The 19,100-nt window shown below is 30.4% G+C and overlaps 1 protein-coding gene across 3 annotated transcripts in view; it reads right to left on the bottom strand.

Annotated features, from left to right (window-relative positions):
* Window positions 1-17,254, bottom strand: part of LOC123010535 (sodium/calcium exchanger 3) — a 32,406-nt gene extending 15,152 nt beyond the window's left edge. For all 3 annotated transcript variants that reach the window (XM_044407503.1, XM_044407502.1, XM_044407504.1), the window contains exons 1-2: window positions 16,538-17,254; window positions 8,599-9,492 (exon numbers count right to left, since the gene is read on the bottom strand). In XM_044407503.1, the coding sequence (XP_044263438.1) occupies window positions 8,599-9,492; window positions 16,538-17,196 (1,553 nt within the window). In that variant the 5' untranslated portion in view covers window positions 17,197-17,254. The remainder of the gene's footprint in view (window positions 1-8,598; window positions 9,493-16,537) is intronic.
* Between the last annotated feature and the right edge of the window lie 1,846 nt (window positions 17,255-19,100).

A 19,100-nucleotide genomic window follows, 5' to 3' on the forward strand; every position in this document is an offset into this window, starting at 1 on the left:
AAAGTCCTGTGATATTTGATACTTATATAAAGCTAGTGAAGTTATTAATCATCTTTGATAACATTGTTTTGCATAAAAGTGCTATAAAATTGCTAAAAAAAACATATAGATTTTGACATAATTTCAATCTTATTATCTAAATCGGAATGAGTGACAGTTTTAAATGTTTTGATACAATTTTAATCCCACTGCATTTAGAAGTCAATTTTCCTTAATCTTTCGCGAAAATTTCGACAAAATTATCTAAACTAGATCACAATCTTCTTGCTATAAATTGTTGAGATTTTAGATCTTTTTCACATCTCTAGAAAACTCTCATATCAATAAAAAATGTTTACAAGACTCTTCTTACTTTTTTACATTTGTATTTTTACAGTAAGTAGAAAATTTTATTTTTGAAATGTTTGATTTTTTCTTCTGTAGGTGGTAGCAAGTAGTCCACTATCATTAAGAACCGCTGAAGATGATGCAAATGCAGCTTTTGAAGAATACTACCATGTCGGATTAAAAAAAAATACAAAGTGATACTACACTTATGGAAAAATATTTAGCGCATGGATATGATCTACTGTATTATATGGAAAGTAATATTACTGACACCCTTAATAGAAAATTAAATATTACAATAATAGAGATACAACAAATTCAAGAAAGTTTAAACCAGTTGAACGTAACTACATGCAATTTTGATTATTCCAGTTTAATTGAAGGAATGCGTACTAAAGTTATAAGCAGAGCAAACGAATGTAGTAATATGTATCGGGACGTTTACTGGAATTTGTACAATAGTACCTACAGGGAAGCCAGTGTAGTTTTTAATAATCTGATGGGATGTCAGTCACGAGGCAGGGCACAATGCAAAGCATTTTATAAAAATGACGATTGTTTTTATTTTTTAATTTCAAATTTCCAAAAAGCTCAAGAAGTAATGATAGAAGCTCTTGACCTTATATCTACTAATTATGTAAATAAGTTTAACAGTATTGCACCAGCTTGTGCAGAATTGATTAATTTTGAAATTTCGGTTTGGCCTAATTACTATTTGCAAACAGTTAGTGAATGTGCTGAGAATGAGATTCGGAATTTAAGAAAGACCGTTTGTCCTTATGATATGTCTACAAATATACAGTAGAATTTGTATGTCATAATAAAAGTAAAATAAAATTATTCAATAATTATTACCAAATTTGTTTTATTGTCCCAATTTTTCTGCATTCAATTAAACTTTTAATCAAGGTGTTTTGAGTAACATGAGACAGAGTAAAAAGTGGCTTATCAAGTTTTTCTATTTACCAAATTTTTGGGGAAAACCCCGAATCAATATAAGATATTATGTTGCGTCAATCACATTCAGCATACTCGAAACTTTGTGAAATATGTACTATTTATTACAAAACTACTTTTAAAGGCAGTTTTATGTCATTTCATCATGCTTAAAGAGAAAGCATATTAAATTATGGACATTTGCTATAAAAAAAAATAATTTCCACAAGTCTAGTGTGCAATCACAAATTGTCGAAGAAAGAAATCAATTAATTTATAGTTATAATGTCACTTCATACGTCATTGGGAATATAAAACTTTATTGAAAACCACCGGAACAAAAGAACTGAATCTCTCTAACTTAAAATAAGCTAAACGGCCAAAATTGGGTACATAAGAATAAATGAATATTTTTAGAAAAACTGCTTTTGGTTTCTGAACTGAGGCAAAAAAAAACACGCAAAATCCTTAAAATTTGGTCCAAAATGTTGTTAATTTCATTGATCATTAATAAAAGAAAAAACTAATTAAAGTTTTCTATGAGCTAATAGCTAATAGTGCTCAACTTTTTGTAAATGTAACCTACCTTAAAAACTTTTCAACTTCCAATGTAGTAATACTGTTTTAAAATTTTGTACGCAACCAAAATCGACTATTCTTAATTCAAGAAAATGATTTTGAAAATGGCTTAACTTCCGAAACCATTCATTTTAAGTTACAAGCTGGTTTAATAAGCCATTTTCTAAAAATCGTATTAGCGTTGAAATTTAATAGTTGGCAATCTTAACTATCTTAAAAAATTCTTATCCAATGAAAAAAATTATTTATCCCAAAAGGTTCAAGAGCTGTAATTATTTGAATGGAACCCTGAAAAAAAAATTCGACAAACAATTGACATGTCAAAAACTATAACTCAATAACTTGAATACAGTTGGAGACAAAATACTTTGGTGGTCACTTTTCTGACACTTCAATGTAATTCAAGCTTTAATGTTAACATGAATGACAATTTTAAATTAATGACAATTATTATATTTTCCTATAAAAATATGTACATACAACTTGTCAACTATGATTTACAGTATCTAAAAATAAGGTTAACAATCCTAAAGCATGCTTTACAATTTAATGTCACTCAAGTGACATTAACGACTAAAGTATTTTGTCTCCAACTGTACGTTTTACTCAGTTTGAGAAATCAAATTCAAAAAATGCAATAAAAATGAGTGCTTTCTATTTAGTTGGCTTCAATTTGTCATAGTTCCGGAAGTTCAGCCATTTTGAAAATTATTTACCAGAATTAAATTAATAATAATGGTTGAATGGTCACATACAAAATTTTAAGGCCGTAGCCACATTGGAAGATGAAAAGTTTATAATGCAGTCCCTACAAAAATCAGCCTGCGTACATAATTAATTGATTATTAATGTTTTTTTTTTAAATAATTGTAAATGACTAAAGTACGTGTTAATAATCAAGAGTTATTGAATGGTCTTGCCACGATTTAAATTTACTTAAAAGTGGTACAAAATGCTATTATTATGCTATTTACATAATTTTGTGTAGAAAGTGTATTTAGTGCGACAGCACACATTGTTATAATAAAGAAATTAAAACATATTACCGTTTTAAATAATTTCGTCCTCTATTTCGTTAAAAAGCTTTACTCATGTTTAGCATATTTTACCAAGTTTTAGGGCTTTTAGCTATGCATAAACCGTCAACTGCATTTTACTTTTATTCATGCCTCGGACTAAAGGATTCATTATGCTAATCTGTAATTCAAGTTAAATAATAAAAGACGTTTGTTTTGCATTGCTGCCGTCTACTGCCTACATCAAAGAATAAATCTGTAAGAATTAGCGTTTTGATGACATTTATACAAAAAACAGCGCGTTTGGAAACGTTGGCAATTCATGCATTGGCATATCAAAGAAACATCGAGGATAAATGCTCTAGCAAGACATAAAATTCTGCACGCGCATTCACAAGTATAGATAAGGAGAGTTTTCTACTTTGATGGTTTGAGAACTGAAACGTTTGTATGCATAAATGCATAAGCTGTCTTTGAAAATTGCAATAAATTTGGTTTTTCTACACTTTTATTGCGTATGAAAATCCTGTTTATACAAATAAATTAGATATCGTTCATAAAGAACGGATAACAACATACTCGCATATGATGGTGGACTAACAAAGGGTAAACTCAAACTTGCTCAAATATTTGCTCACCTGTTATTTGAGGTAATGGATATGCAAAAGGGTGTAAACTGCTAACATAATTTGCAATTAGCAAAACTTAATTAAGACACTGTCGACTTTATTAAAGCTATATGTCAATCCATGCTTGTTTAATAAAAAAAATCTTGAGATTTCTTGACACTGGCACTGTCCTAACGTTTTAAATCCCCAATAATCTCACTTTCTTTTTTTCATTTCTTTAAAATCCGCCTACAAAACCAATAAATGTTGAATTTTCTTTCGCGGTTTGCGATTTTAAAACCCGACAATATTTTGAAATATTTTATTGCCCTGTTAAATCCAAAACATTTAGAAGCAGCCGCAGGAAAAATATTGACGCTCGTATAAAGAGTTATGGGGTATTATTTAGCATATGCCACAGTATTTGGATTTACGAATATCTTGTTCTTGTGTTCTTTGAACTATTCGTATTCGTGATAACAGAACACAAGTTCAATTATAAATTTGATTTTCAGGAACACGACTAGGGCATTATTTTCTCATTAAGTTCAGCGATTTTAAGTAATTTTGAAGTTATAATCACAAAGTATAGGTTCACAAATAATCGGTGACACGAGCGTCACGCACCTAGTAATGGAATAAAAAGTCAAGTTGTAACTTCTCAGGCTATATAGAATGTCTAGAATCTGTAATTCATTCGCCTATAAAGTTACACTTTTGTAATTGTTACTTGTTAAAAAAAAATATTTAAATCTTTTGCTCCTTTTTCTTACTACTCTTACCATACACCACTTTAAAAACAGCTGTTATAATAGTAAAATAAAGAGGAAAATCATCGTATTGATTTTGAATGGTCATCCAAATTTAGATTGTAAATTGATATCTTTTGAAATGAGAATCCTTTCATAAGGCTGCGTCAAATTAATAGCTCTCTAAACAAAGCCACAATCACAATTATCCATATAAGAATAGAATATTTTTGAAAATGGCATGGATAAGAATAGAGTCGGTGTAAACCTGAAAGTATTGTGTATTAATGGCTAATTACCCACATAATTACCCTTAAAATCCTCCCTTAAATAATATTCATAACAGTAATAAATATAGAGTAACACACAATACTGGCAAACTTTAAATTATTGCTTCTTTTCAACTTTATTAAAAAAAGTCAAAAGTCTTTCAAATTTTAAAGACAGTATCCAATTTTACCCAAGAACTGTTAATTATTAATTGTTTATTTTCATTTGAATACTATAATATTTGTATAATATAGGAGTAATATTTTTATTCTTTAACATAATCAATAAAATAAATGTGTCATCTTAGTCGTCAATGAAAAGCAAGATTGATTAAGAACTTTGCTTTTGTGTCTATTTACGATTGATTTTTTTTAAACAAAAACTGTTAAATGTCTACAATTGAAACTTAAAAATATACTTATTATTATTATCTTCTAAAAAACTGTTATTATTTTAGGAGTTTAAAAGTGTTTCACACATTTTATATGTTTTTAGTAGTAACCAGTAACGCTGATAATATTGTAATCAGTGTAATCTCTCGCAACGTCTTCTTTTCAATCAATCAAAATTTCTCAATAAATCTCAATTACTGTAATTAATCTTAATTATAAATTACAGTAATTAGCTAATTAATATTAAAACTACATGAAATCAAGACTAAGCAAATTAAATTAAATGTTGCCATTAATTTTTTGAATTTTTGAAATAGGAGGACGTTATGTTCCTGCTTAAAAAAGTCTTTATTTAAAATAAAAACATTTTCTTTATTTTGATAGTTGAGTTGGACATCTTAAAACTAAATTTTTCATAATTGCCACTGACAGTAGATAAACTAGATAAAACTTTTGAATAACTTTCAAGAAAACCAAAAAAAAAAAAATTAATTATTTATAGGTATGAACTTTTAACAGTTCCTTTTGCCTGATACATCAGATATGTATATTTCTCTACATCAAACATTTATTGCGGAAAAATACGAATAAACTGTGAGATTAAAAGGGTGTTGCAAAATTATCACCCTTATCTCATCAAGCAATTTCTCTTTTACTTCAATAAACACAATCCTGAATACAGTAATTTTTAAAAGGTTTCCTTGTCAATACGAACAAACCATGACCTGATGTAAATAAAAATAGAATTCAAAGGAAGCGCATGTTTAGTTAACAGCTTATTGCTTTGCCGTTAACTTTATGTCAGACACTGAATTACCTTTAAAACGAAATTCAATTTTACTGAGAACGTTCAAACACTTGCAACCACACTGCTTTGTAATTTGCATAGTATTAAAGAAAGTATTCAATGGACATAATTATAAAAAAATATCAATTTGTTTGCACATTTATTTCATTGATGACATTTTGTCAAATAAGTATAAATTGTTACAAATTGTAATATCTATTAAATAATCGACATTCAAAAATGCAATCGGTATCACTGAAAAAATTATAAAATATTAATTATTGCAAACGGCGGTAGATATTGACGTAACAAATCAATAAAGTATCGACTAAATGAAAAGTAAATATTGATAATGGTATTACCACAGTGCAAAAATAAAATATAATTTACAGCTAAAGAAAGAAGTACAAGTTTTACAATTGTGTGAAATAGAACAATCAAGATGAAACTTCGTCTCTGAACTTAAAGATGTTCCAAAGACCTTTTTAGTAACAAAAATTGTTATTGCTTATCTTTTATTTCATTGTTAAGTAAATTCCTATCTAAATTGCTCTCTTACATTTTAACCCCTTTTGCATTTTTATTTTTAGTAAAAATTCAAAATTAGTGCCTGAAAGTGTAAGAGTAATTTGTCCTTTAAAATTGTCTTACTGTGATAAATTGTGGACTTGGAAAGATAGTTTCAAGAGCTTTTTACGGGACAACTTTTGTGTAGAACTGCATAACAGGAAAGACACTAAACATATAATATAACAAGGAGATGTTTCACATATAATAACGCTTTCGCTCGTAGTGATATTAAATTGCTTCATACAAGTACATACGAGTATGTAAATTTTTATTGCCATTAACTTACCTGTCTATTTTCTACTTTAATAATATAAAGATAGGTACTTGGGTTTTAATTAAGCAAAAGCCTAATTACCTTTGAAATTATTTAAGTAAAACCTTTCTAAAATTTGACACTTGTATGAAAAAATTAAGTTCTTGTTTATGTTTGTAACACTCGTGAGAATTTTTGTGCACAACACATTTATTAATTTTGTAATTCAAACAATTTATAGTGGACGTATATTCACTGTAAATATGAAAAATAATTGTTAGTTAATTATAATTTTGCCATAATCGGATATAATGTTGAAAATACAAATTTATAATTAGCGAGTTTGCATTCAAATTTAAACTCTGACCTAAACACAGTCCGATTTTAATGAACGGAATTTCTAGATCTATAATTACAGCATGTACTCGTAAGCCGTCATTTGCTAAAATAATAAAGTTCGTAATTAGTACAAATTAAACAACCGTAGGTGTATTGAAACTAAGCAAATCGTAAACCTTCTTTCACTACAAAATCGAGATTTGTATTCACAACAACAATGAATTTTAGTTAAATTTAAAACAAAAGCCAAAAATAACATATTCTAAATTAAGGTGAAGCTAGGAAAAGCTAAGTTCCTAGCCAATTTTATAAACAGATTAAAAATAGACAACGTAAAACACATTTTCACCTTTATGAAACGTGTAGTGAGAAAAGATGAACGAGATATGAACTGGCAGTTGCTCTTCTTTATCATGATCTCAAAAAATTCCGTTGCTTTCCCAATTTTTACCGGTTTGATGAGGTTTTGGTAAGTCCTGATAGAAAGTCTTTAAAATTCGAAGCAAAAAAATTCTTCACAATGTGGAAATGCGTATAGGATTCTATACATTTTATTTGTAACACTTGAAATCGCTTTGAAATCGCACTAGTTGATAGTTAATTCAATTTTGAAGTTGAAACAAAACGCTATTTTTTTTAGAAAAATTAGTTACAAAAAATTAAAAATTGCAAATTCCACTTATATTGATTTATTTCTCTTAAAATAGACCAACAAGAAATCACTTCAAATCCTCATAAAAAAATCATGCTTCTAAAATTTTCTCAAAAAAAATACATATAAAAAAATATTTTCAGGGACAGATTGGTCTCCATTTTATGGTAATTTATAAAATAAATAAAAACAGTTTATTCATAATTTGTACTTTTTCTTTTAATTTGTTTACATTGAAAAGATTAGAAAAGGTTAGGCACTGTGTGTTTTAAATATTCAAAAGCCGATCTATTTTTCCCAAGCGCTCTCACGAAATTTTTCTTCAACCTAGTTTTATTTAAAGCAGGCAGCTGCTTCCGATTACAATTAAGCCAAAATATCTTTTAAATGAAACAAAAATTATGTTAGTTGAGTCGTATTAATTTTCTCATAAAAAAGTATAAACAAAACATTATATAAATTTAATTTTTAAGGAAAGAAATAAAAATTATAAAGTTATGTATCTAAACACTGATGAAACAAGTACGAGTACAACTGATCCAATTTATCTTTATCTTTTTCTTACTATTACAACTTACAATTTCTAATTTCTTATTTTTAATTTTTTCATGGTTAATTGGAGCGTTATTTATAAAATAACAAATTGGCATACAGCAAAATTTTTCTAATTTAGAGGCCAATTGACGCCAAAAATCTAAATTTGGAATCCGGAATCTTCCCCTCATGTATACTATTAAAGATTTAGATGACACAACTGAATGCTTCTTTTAAATTTTATTTTGGTAACTTTGGTTGTTTCATTTGGCATTTTTCTTCTAAACATTTGATTAGTTCTTTAATTAATCTAACATTATTAATCAAAGAGGTATTGCATAAGTTTGTAGCATATTTCTAACTTACTTTTAATTAATAATAAAAAACACAAAATATTCCATAATAAAATCTTTCCTATAGCTTTTTCTAATATCCACGGTAGGTGGTTTAAAGATAAAGTAGTCATCGATCCACTTATTAAACGTGACGTCGATATTAAAGAAGACTTTACAAACAATATAAAATAAAACAAAAACAAAACATAAATGAACTAAATATTTTGGCATAAACAAAATATTCCACTTACTCTGATTCGTTGTTTTCAAAGATAAGTTGTCCCTCATTTGTTTCATACTCTTTCCCAGCCTTGGCAGTCCCATCTTCAGTCCAATAGGGCACAATGACCCTTCCTCTCGCACCTGAACACCTAACCACTTTAAGTTCATAAGTACCAACACTTTCCACCAACTCGTGATTCTGCTCTTCAAACTTAAACAAACCCCCATGATCATCATCCAAAATAATAACCGTTGCCAAAGTGGGAGAAGCTAAAACTTCTGGAGGCTTAGCCGACCCCAGTTTAACATAAAAGTGTTCATCGGGTTCAAAAACATCATCATCTATTACTTCCAGAGTCAACTTCTTCTCCTTATCACCAGGTCCAAAATGCAAAGTCCCTTTAATCGGAATATAATCACTTCCAGCTTGCGCCGTCCCATCTTCAGTGAAATAATCAACACTGACGGCGCTGTCCAAATCTCCTGTCCTTGCAATTCGAACCTCAAACTTGCCGCAGCTTTCAAGAACTGTGTATTTGGAAGGTTCGAAGAAAACCCGACAACTGGAGGAGTTGAACTCTGCAGCGCCTGATTCTCGTTGGAGTTCCGCTTTGATTTCGCTCAAGTCGCTCTGAGCACGTTCGGAGATTCGACGCAGAAGGTCTCCACTACCCATGAGTTTTCTAGTGGCTTGGATGCGGTAAAATGCACGGGATTTGGGACCACGATTGAGGAGGATCTCGTGAGCCATGCGTTCAAGTGTCCCTAAATCAGCATGCGGGTGCTGCTGACGCAGTTCTTTGAGAGTTGTTATGTATTCTTGTTTAATGTCGTCGTGGACATCGTCAAGACCAAGAAGTTCAGTACTGCCCATTTCGAGGTTGTCACCTTCAGCTTGAACGATAACCCCTCGACGGTTCATCCTGAAATAAAAAAAAATTTTTTGCAAAAATATAACTGGTCAGAGTTCGCAGCATATTTACAGAACGTCTTTAGATAAACGTCAGAAAACAAACATTTTGTGAAACCTTTAACACAAGGAAAACTCTAAATCCAATTCCAGTAGGTAACAGCTTTTTTATCTTTTATTTCCGTTCTTTGATGCTGGGGAACGCTCACCCCCGCCAAACTAATTTAGCTTTTCTATCCGCTATACAATTTTTTGGCAAGGACCGTATAATGCGAATTTCCCTTATGCGAGCATTCCACGTTCCGCATTAAGGTTTAAAAATTTAACGTTATAAACAGAATTCAATTTTATTTCGAGGAGCTCTAAGTTTCTTTAAAATAAAACTAAGAAAAGAGAGAACAGAGCGAGTGAAAAAACTATATTAAGACGTGCTCGAAAATATGAGTAACTACTAGGAGAGATTTAATAAAACAAATTAACTAATCTAACAGTAGTTAACAAACAAATTAAGCAATTATATAAATGGATATAAATAGATTTCCCACAACTCCGAATTAATATGCGTTGGGTGTTTGTAATAAATTTTCTCTCATTTCGTGAGAAATTTCCTGAATTTTAAAAGACAAGTACTAGTTTTAAATTAAATACATGACTTAGAAAATGTGTCAAGGCTATTAAGTAAACAAAAGTATGAAACAGTCGAGTCGAAAATATAAAATTTCATTTGAAATTTGCAAAATTATTTGTTCTAGCAGAAGTTTTTTGTTAATTATAGAGCAACAACTCTATAGAAACATTGACAGTTGTTGCTAACTTAAACAGTCATTAATGGTGTCACGGTATTACTTTATCGTCATATAAAATTATATCTTGTGTGAATTCCAAAAATTTATTGCGCAAACGACATTTTTCAAGTTACTTTGAAACTGTTGTTAAAAAATATTAGGTATAAAATCTTTTGTGGAAGTCTAAATACATCTTTAATTTAAAGGCCAATTCACACAAAAAGTGTCATTAATGTCATTCAGAACAAATTTATTCACATCAATAATGGCAAAAATCTTTGTTGTTAATTTTAATTATTTTTTGCTACCTCAAAAACTGGGGTACGTCACACATTTATTTCATAAAATAATTTTTCGGGAACATTGAGGTTGGGATTGTTTGAATTTTCGCGTGATTGTCACCTTAAAATGACCCCTTTCAACGATTACTGCGATGCACATGAATATGAAAACGAGTATACGTACATCAAAAGTATTGTAAAAATTTAATGAACGTATGTCTTAGATATATTGTTACGTTAAAAATAAATTATCAAAGTTTCAATGTTATTTTTGCATCCCTCTAACGCTCAGAGCCATCCCTTCAAAAAAATTAAATAGCACGAGGGGGCAAGTAACATCATTTTAAAGTTGCTTTCACTGCAACCATGTTTTTTTTCCATTTTGAAGGATTTTTTTTTACTTATTGTCAGAGGAAACAAAAGTGGTTATAAAAAAACAATTCAATTTAAAGAACATTCCTACTGCTCAAAATATCCTCAAAATAATGTGTCTCTCCACCCCTCTTGTAATTTATTATTTTTGTTAAAATTGACCTGTTTCAGCATTTTTTCCAAACTTGCACGCACATTTTAGTTGGGATAGCCTGTATTTAAAACCCACTCTTCCCAGAAACATTAAAAAAAAACAAGTTTTAATCAAAATTTACTTTAAGTTAAAAAATAAGAAAGTTGCTAATTCAAGTTTTTGTATTATTTTCATATAAAATAAGAGTTCACGTACTGAATAAATTATCGACTTATTGAAATGGATTTCAACTCAATAAATTAAACGCAAGTCTGATTTTAGCTTTCAGCTAATGTTTAAAAAACAATCAACAACAATTTTTAATTTAAAAGCGTAAAAAGTTTTAATTATTTGTCAATAATAATCTTTCATTCATTATCAGTTATCACCCAGTTATCACCAATTATTGGCTTTTTGGTACAATCTATTTTATTTTATCTATCGAATTGTTATTATTTCAGACATATCCTCCTATTGCATTAATGCGTTACAATTTATTGGCACATTAAACAAGGAAACAACAATTCAAAAGCTTATGGTATTCGAAAACAAACTATTGATTTTCACAATTTATAGGACTACTTAATACTATACGGTAACACTGCTATAATAAGGAAAAATAATAAATTACAGTACAAAGAATGTTGAAGATGCTACAGAATAAGACTCTAAATTTCTCTCATTTTCCGCTCTATTGTCTCACTGTTGGTTAATTATGTGATTAAAGTCTAAATACTTTCATTAGTGCACAACTAAAAAAGAAATTCCGAAAAATAATTTATAAGTTGTAAATAATATACCGAAATTTTATAACAATTTTGAGTTGATTTTTTAATGATTTGAAAAAAGCAATTTCTTGATTAAAACTGTTAACAATTTTCTGATTTTTACAAAACACAGTAAATGTTATCTACAGAATACATAGTGTTTTCTAAAAAGCAGTATATTTTTTAGAAGAGCAAGAGTTAATAATGCAAGAGCATTTTGGTCTTTTTTGATTTAAGCATACACAAAAGAAACAGTAAAATTGCTCGTTTACACAATCGTTCTGTTGCTAAAATAGATTAATATTAATACAAATTTTAGATTTGTTAATAAAGGATAGGTTACCTACCTATCCTAAAATTCGTGCAAGAAGTAATTTTGATAGCAGGAAACACAGGTTTTTGTCAAAAACTGAAATTATTCTTTAGTGATTTATAAAGTACAGTATATGGAACAGGATATCCGACAAATGACCTCCACGGCTAGTACAAACATGTGCCCAAATTACATGTGGTTTCAACAAGACGATGCCACATGCCCGAGAAACAATTCAATTACTACATGAGACATTTCCTGGTCGTGTAATTTCCTGTTTTGGTGATCAGAATTGGCGCCCGGATCATGCGATTTAACACCGTTGAACTTTTTTCTTTGTGATTTTTTTAGGTTGTACCAACAAGCCCACAACCACCAATGCCTTGACGGAGGAAATTGAACGCTGTATCAACGAAATTCAGTCACATTTATGCAAAAAGATCAGAAAAAATTTCGACAAAAGAGTGGGTTTATGCTCTATCAATTAGAAATAATAATATCAGGCCTTAATTTACTCGTTTCTTTAATGGGCAATATCCGAAAACATGTTTCTTTTATGATTTAGATTTTTTCGAACCAGGTCTAAAAATAAGAGCAACAAAAGACGAAAAAAGGCTTTAGTAATGTGTACCTATTGTATAAAATTTATTCTACCAATGTATGTTCAGTGAGTTGAAAAAGTTCATTAGTGACCTTTAAATGGTAAAATTAAAAATATATATATAAGACAGTGATAGACACTAATCTAGTCCATCGCCTAAAATTATTTTCAACTATACAGCGTATCTCAAAAATAAGTTACTGTATTGTAACTTGTGTTTTTTTTAATGAAATTTAGCGTTTTTAGATGTAGATTTTTATGACAATGTTTATAATGTAAACTTTTTTTTATTGGTCGATTTTGCTTAGTTTTAATAATAAGACGTGCAACATGCACTTTTTAAAACATTATTACACTAAGACATCTAGAAATATTTTTTTAGTACCGCAAAGAAGAAGGTATGTACAAGCTATAAGGTTGTAACATTTTTTTAGTGTATTTGCAAAGATAAAAAATGGAACAACCTATTTATTGTTTTTGCATTGAAAAAAATATTAAATTGTCTTTCTAAAATTATTTACTTTTGGTATTTATAATCAATAATATAATAATAATAATAAAAAAATATTTAACGTTAAACATTAAAAAAAATACTATTGTTTCAGTATAGCCAAAAAGTGCACAGTTGCACAAAAGATGAAAGAAATATCACTTAATAATCACATTTGTGTTAAACTGAATCCACTATTCTTTATTTTTACAATAAAATAATTCAAATTTCAGTATTTATAATAACGACTTTTACAATCTCTGGATTAACCAACGGATAACTGATCCGTAATGGAAATACTATGGTTGCCATAGTATCAACAATTCTCAGATATTGATAGGCATTGTTGCTACGATTAATGTTGAATGTTAAATATCTTTTCATTTATCAATTCTAGACATAAAAAATTTATTTTTTAGATAGACAATTTATCAATCTATTAGATGCAAAAATAGAGTGTTCTATTTAATTTTTTTTAAGTTATTTAACTTTTAACAAACTTCTTGATTTATTAATCTTTACAAATGCAAAACACTAAAAAAGCAACAGCTTTAAATTCTGTACTTTCTTCTTTGCAGCAGTAAAAAAGATGTTCTGGCTGTCTTACTTTTTGTGTAATAGATTTTTAAAAAATGCATGTTTTCGTCAAAAAAAACCATCTTATTTCTAAAACTAAGCGACTAATAAAAGTTTAGCATAAAAATATTGTTTTAAAAGGCTACATCCAAAAATGCGAAACATACGGTGTTTCATTTAAAAAAAAACACAAATTTGTATCATAACTTATTTTTGGGACATGCTGCATGGTTGAAAATAATTTTAAGTAATGCACTAGATTAGTACCAATCTACAAAGTGATCCACAATGAATGAATCTGTTGGCAATCCTGTCTCTAATTTTTAAAGCTTACTATTGGAGTGCGCTTTTGATTAACAACAATTCAACATCTTGTGGGATTGTACAGTTGCGGAATTAAAATTTCGGGCAGTATTGTCATTTTCATAAAGTAAACTCTAAAACAACCTTTACATGAATAACCTCATTTTTTACTCTTGTAATGTTTATGTCATTTTGACTTATTTACTTTCAAAAATAGTGATTTGTGGCATAATAACGGGTAGGCAGCAGATCAAAGCGATGATTTAATTACACTTAGTTCAATTAATAAATTTCCTGACATTTAATTAACAATTTTAACAACAAAAATATTTATTTGTCAAATGTGAGTCATGATGACAGTAAAAGGTAGTTTACAGTTAACTTTTTAAAGTGACAGAAAAATTCTGTCCGAAATTTTAATTCCGCAACTTTACGTCAAGTATTTGTCAAGCAAAACCGAATCCGGTTCCTGTGTTTCAAATTATTAACAAAAATAGAGAATACTTTCAAATCTATTACCAACAGACTCAGTCTTTCTGGATCACTTTGTATCAATGTCCTATACAATATTTTTATAAATTTTACCATTTAAAGGTCACTAATGGACTTTTTCAAACTCTCTGGGACACCCTGTATGTATCTACATACATATTATGATATAACTTATTTTACATTCTTGTTATCGTCTCACATAATTTGTAACATGAACTAGGAATGATTGCAAAAAGACGGTCGGCAGTTGATTTTAAAAGCGACTCTTGCCTCGCAAATTTACTTAAAGCGAACGTCTTAGATTTCTGTTTTCAAAGTATGATAAAGCTGTAACAGCCCTTCAATAAAAATAACTTAAAGTTTTAAGTTATCAAGTTCACGATTGCGAAGCGTAATCTGGTCGAGGGTGGTTTAATAAATATTTTTTTGAGCATATTTTCATTAACTTGAATCGTTTTTTAATATTTTGAGCAAATTTGTAAAATAAAATAAAATAAAATAAAAGTACACAATAATGAGAAATAACAAATCTTAATACTTTTGCTTGTAACACTTCATTTGGCAAACCCTGTTGGGTTACATTTTTTTAAGAAGAGTATTTGAGCTTAAGGTGGCGCACTGCAAAAAAGTGCTGATTTTGGTCAAGTTTAACTACAGATATCTAACAAATTATAAAAGATACGACTTTGATTTTTTTATACAGAGTGCGCCAGAATTCGCGCCCCAGAGAAAAATTTCAAGTACAGATTTGTCAACAAGAAATTACCACCTAGGATTTGAACTTTTAGGAAAATTACGTTTTTCATGTTTGTAACTAGAATTTTCAGAAGTAATTTTGTATGTCTAAGGCTGGTTATCCCTTGTTGTTGACGATTCAAGTTTTTTGTCAACCTGCTGTCAACTATCAATTAAATTATCCATACAAGCTGATAGGTGACTTAACCTAAATTTTGACACTAGCTAAGATATCTTTTGTTTGTCTTCAGAAAGCAACCTAACCAAATTTATGGCAACCTATTCACGAATATCCCTAAATCCTAAAGAGTAATTTCTTGTTGATACGGCTATAAGATAAGCTACCAGGAACATGAAAAAAATGTTTAAAAATTTTGATATTCATTTTTTGACATTTGACATTTTTTTATGTCTTGTTAATGATACTGATGATCTTGTGTATGTTTTTTTACAATTATTTACTGAAAGTACAAAAAATTTTGCAAATAAAGGCCACAAATAACATTGAACAGAGTTACAATTTAGGATATAGCTTCCTTGTTGCCTCTTTTAATAGTCTATAGCAAAAAACCTTGGAAAATTATTTTTCCAACAGAAATAAATAGAGTCAAAGTGCAAAATTTAAACTCTCATAACTTCGAAATTTTGATGGATAATTTTTTTTTTAATTTTTTCCAAGTCCCTGGTATCTTACCTTATATGGCATTTTTCTCTAGGGCGCGAGTTCTGGCGCGCATCCTGTATGTTAATGTTGACACTTTTTACTAATCATTTACCAAATTTTATTAATGTACACAACATACAACTGACATAAAAAATCCGAAAGTTTCTTTGTTTCTAACATTTCATCGAGTTAATCTTGACAACCACAATACGTAGACAATTGGCACTAGGACAACATGAAATTCAAATGTTTTACGTTTAATGTTGTCTCATTAATAAATCAGAGTATTGAAAGATAGACAATTCTTTTTGTTTTATTAGAAAATACTGAAAAAAAATGATTAGATGAGGAATCGAACTCAAATTTTTTGAGCCGAATTCGGACTCGCCTCTTGTAGTAATTTCGACTTGCCAACGCTTTCTCTTGTCGTGAGAAACCCTTCGACTACTAAATTATGAATGTCATTGATTTCGTAGACATATTATTGAAGACTTCCAGGTCGATCATTGTAATTTAATTAAATTATACATTAAAATGAACAGTTACCTATAATCCTTCTTCACGTATTTGTACATTTTTCGATCAGCAGCATAGGCGGTAAGTACCGTCAGTGGGAAAAACATGAACGTCAAGAGTCCCTCCCAGATCTCTACAATCCCCGGCGAAAAGAGCGCAAGTATCATATACAACCATACATAAGCAAAAACGGACCAAATCGCCGTCACGAAGAAAACACTCAAGTGTTTGATTTTCCTCACTTCGCCATCGGGGATAACCGACACGCATAACGCAATAATCACGAAAAGATTATATGCTGCCGAGCCCACGATCGTCCCTGGCCCTAATTCCCCAGCCTCGAAGTTCTTCGCGTAGATCTCGATGACCGAGAGCAGGATTTCCGGCGCGCTCGACCCCAGCGCCATCAGCGTTAAATTAGCGACCGTCTCGTTCCACATCCTAACAACGATGATCTGCCTTTCGCCTCCCGGGCGCTTGATGGTGACTTCGCGCTCCTGCGACGTGATGACTTCGATGGCTGCCATGAAGCGGTCCGAGACGATGGACACCCCGATGAAGAGGTACACCATGGAGAGGAAGTAGACGAGGCCGCGGCCCACCTTGTCGACGAGCGGGACGTCCTCCAAGGGCTCCCAGCAGGGCAGCATCAGGCCGGGGCTGCACGCGATTGTGTTGTTCGAACTCATCTTACGCTCGACGGAGGAACATCACAAAGCGGCGGCGGCGAGTCGGCGACGCACACGGAAACGCTCGCTGAACTGAGAGACGAGCCAAACCCCCCAGAAGTCGCGTGTGGCGCAAGTGCGGTCTGTTTGCCGACGAAAACACTGCGAAGGTGGCCAATTCGATGAAGTCGGAAAAAGCTCAAGTACACAATAAGACGGCGTACACTTGCAAAACAATTGATCCGCTGGGAAATGAGAGAACCTTCAAAGAGAGGAATAACTGGGAGGCGGAAGTAAAAATAGCACCTACCTACCTCACAAAAATCTAAATTCTCTTTTAGAGCCAGAAACTGTAGCTTTTTTTTAAGTCTGGACGCTGTTTATTTATGTAACTACATATACAGGGTGAGTCCATATATAATAAAGACCCTAACCGATTTTTAGACGCAACCCAAAATACATTTTCAGATACCACTATGCGTTAATGTTCTGTTTGAAATTTTTCAAAGATATAAACATAGATACCTGTGATAGCTTTGACAATTTTTAGAACTTGAAATTCAGATTCAGCGACAAGATTTTGCAGCATTCCCCATTTCTCAAGATCATATCAGTTTCTTCGTTGTTTGAATACATTTTGAATTCAAGGGAAAAAGAAAGTAGAATTTTTGACACTGTCAAATTTAATTAATGACATATCAACAATTACTTTGATTTGACTTTAATGAACTAAATTATTCAAACGCACAAAAAGCAAAGTTGACTGTGAGAATGTATTTTGGGTTGCGTCTAAAAATCGGTTAGAGTCTTTATTATAAGTGACTCAGCCTATTATTATGTATGCATCAAGGGCATAATCCCGAAGATTGTGATTAGAAGGCATATTGATTTTTACAAAATACCAGTAGATAACGATGCTATTTATGAAAAGTTTCAAAACGACTGAAACTCTTCACAAAAAATACAAGTTTTCAAACCAACAACAAAATATTTTTTGAAATATCATCATCAGATAATTGATGATTTAAAATCAAATGCTCTTGGTGTTGTTGACAACATTTCAGCAAAAATGTTGAAATTATGTTCACCCATATTGACTCATATTGTTAACTGCTGTATTGAGATTGGATATTATCCAGAAATGTGGAAAACTGCTTTGGTGCGTCCTTTACCAAAATTAAAAATCCCACTACATGCTCTGACTTAAGACCCATTAGTATACTACCCGTCTTATCAAAAATTTAGAAAAAGTCATTTATAAACAGGTTTACAATTATGCTGTTTCTGAAGGTATTATTACGAATAAACAATCAGGATATTGAAAAAATTAAAGTATCATACAGCCCTCGGTAAAATTCTTGATGATTGCTTTAGAGCTTTGGATAAAGGTGATTGTGACATTGTTGGATTTTTCTAAAGCATTTGACACCTTAGATCACTCACTTTTATGTGCAAAATTATCATTTTATGGTTTTGACAACATTTCAACATTTTTTTTTAATTCGTACCTTACTAATAAGAAACAAATTGTTACAATAGGTCCCTCACAATCAAGAACAGGAAATATTACTGTGGCGGGTGTTTAAGACTCTTTGATAAAAGTCGAATTCTTTTACGGTCCGAGCGGGTTACGCCACAAGAAGAATAATATTTATTTGAGGCAGGTTCTCCAGCGTTATTTTGTGGAGCCAATTACTTTGGGAAGATAAAGGATTTAAGCAGTCAGAAATCCAAGTAATTAAATTAACGATAACAATTTATTAAAGAAATTAAAGTTTAGAAAATATTATAAAATAAAACTAAATAAAATAAAAGACAATCAATTAAAATAAAAGAGTAAACATTTTACTATTCCGTTAATGTTTAAATTCACCAAATTCAAGAAACTACTGATTAACATAAAGTAATAGTTTAGTGTCAAACAA

The sequence above is a fragment of the Tribolium madens genome, unplaced genomic scaffold, assembly GCF_015345945.1.
Source record: "Tribolium madens isolate multiple individuals breed KSU strain unplaced genomic scaffold, Tmad_KSU_1.1 Scaffold_91;HRSCAF=231;Tcas5.2_LG7, whole genome shotgun sequence".
In the NCBI taxonomy this organism is placed as follows: domain Eukaryota; kingdom Metazoa; phylum Arthropoda; class Insecta; order Coleoptera; family Tenebrionidae; genus Tribolium; species Tribolium madens.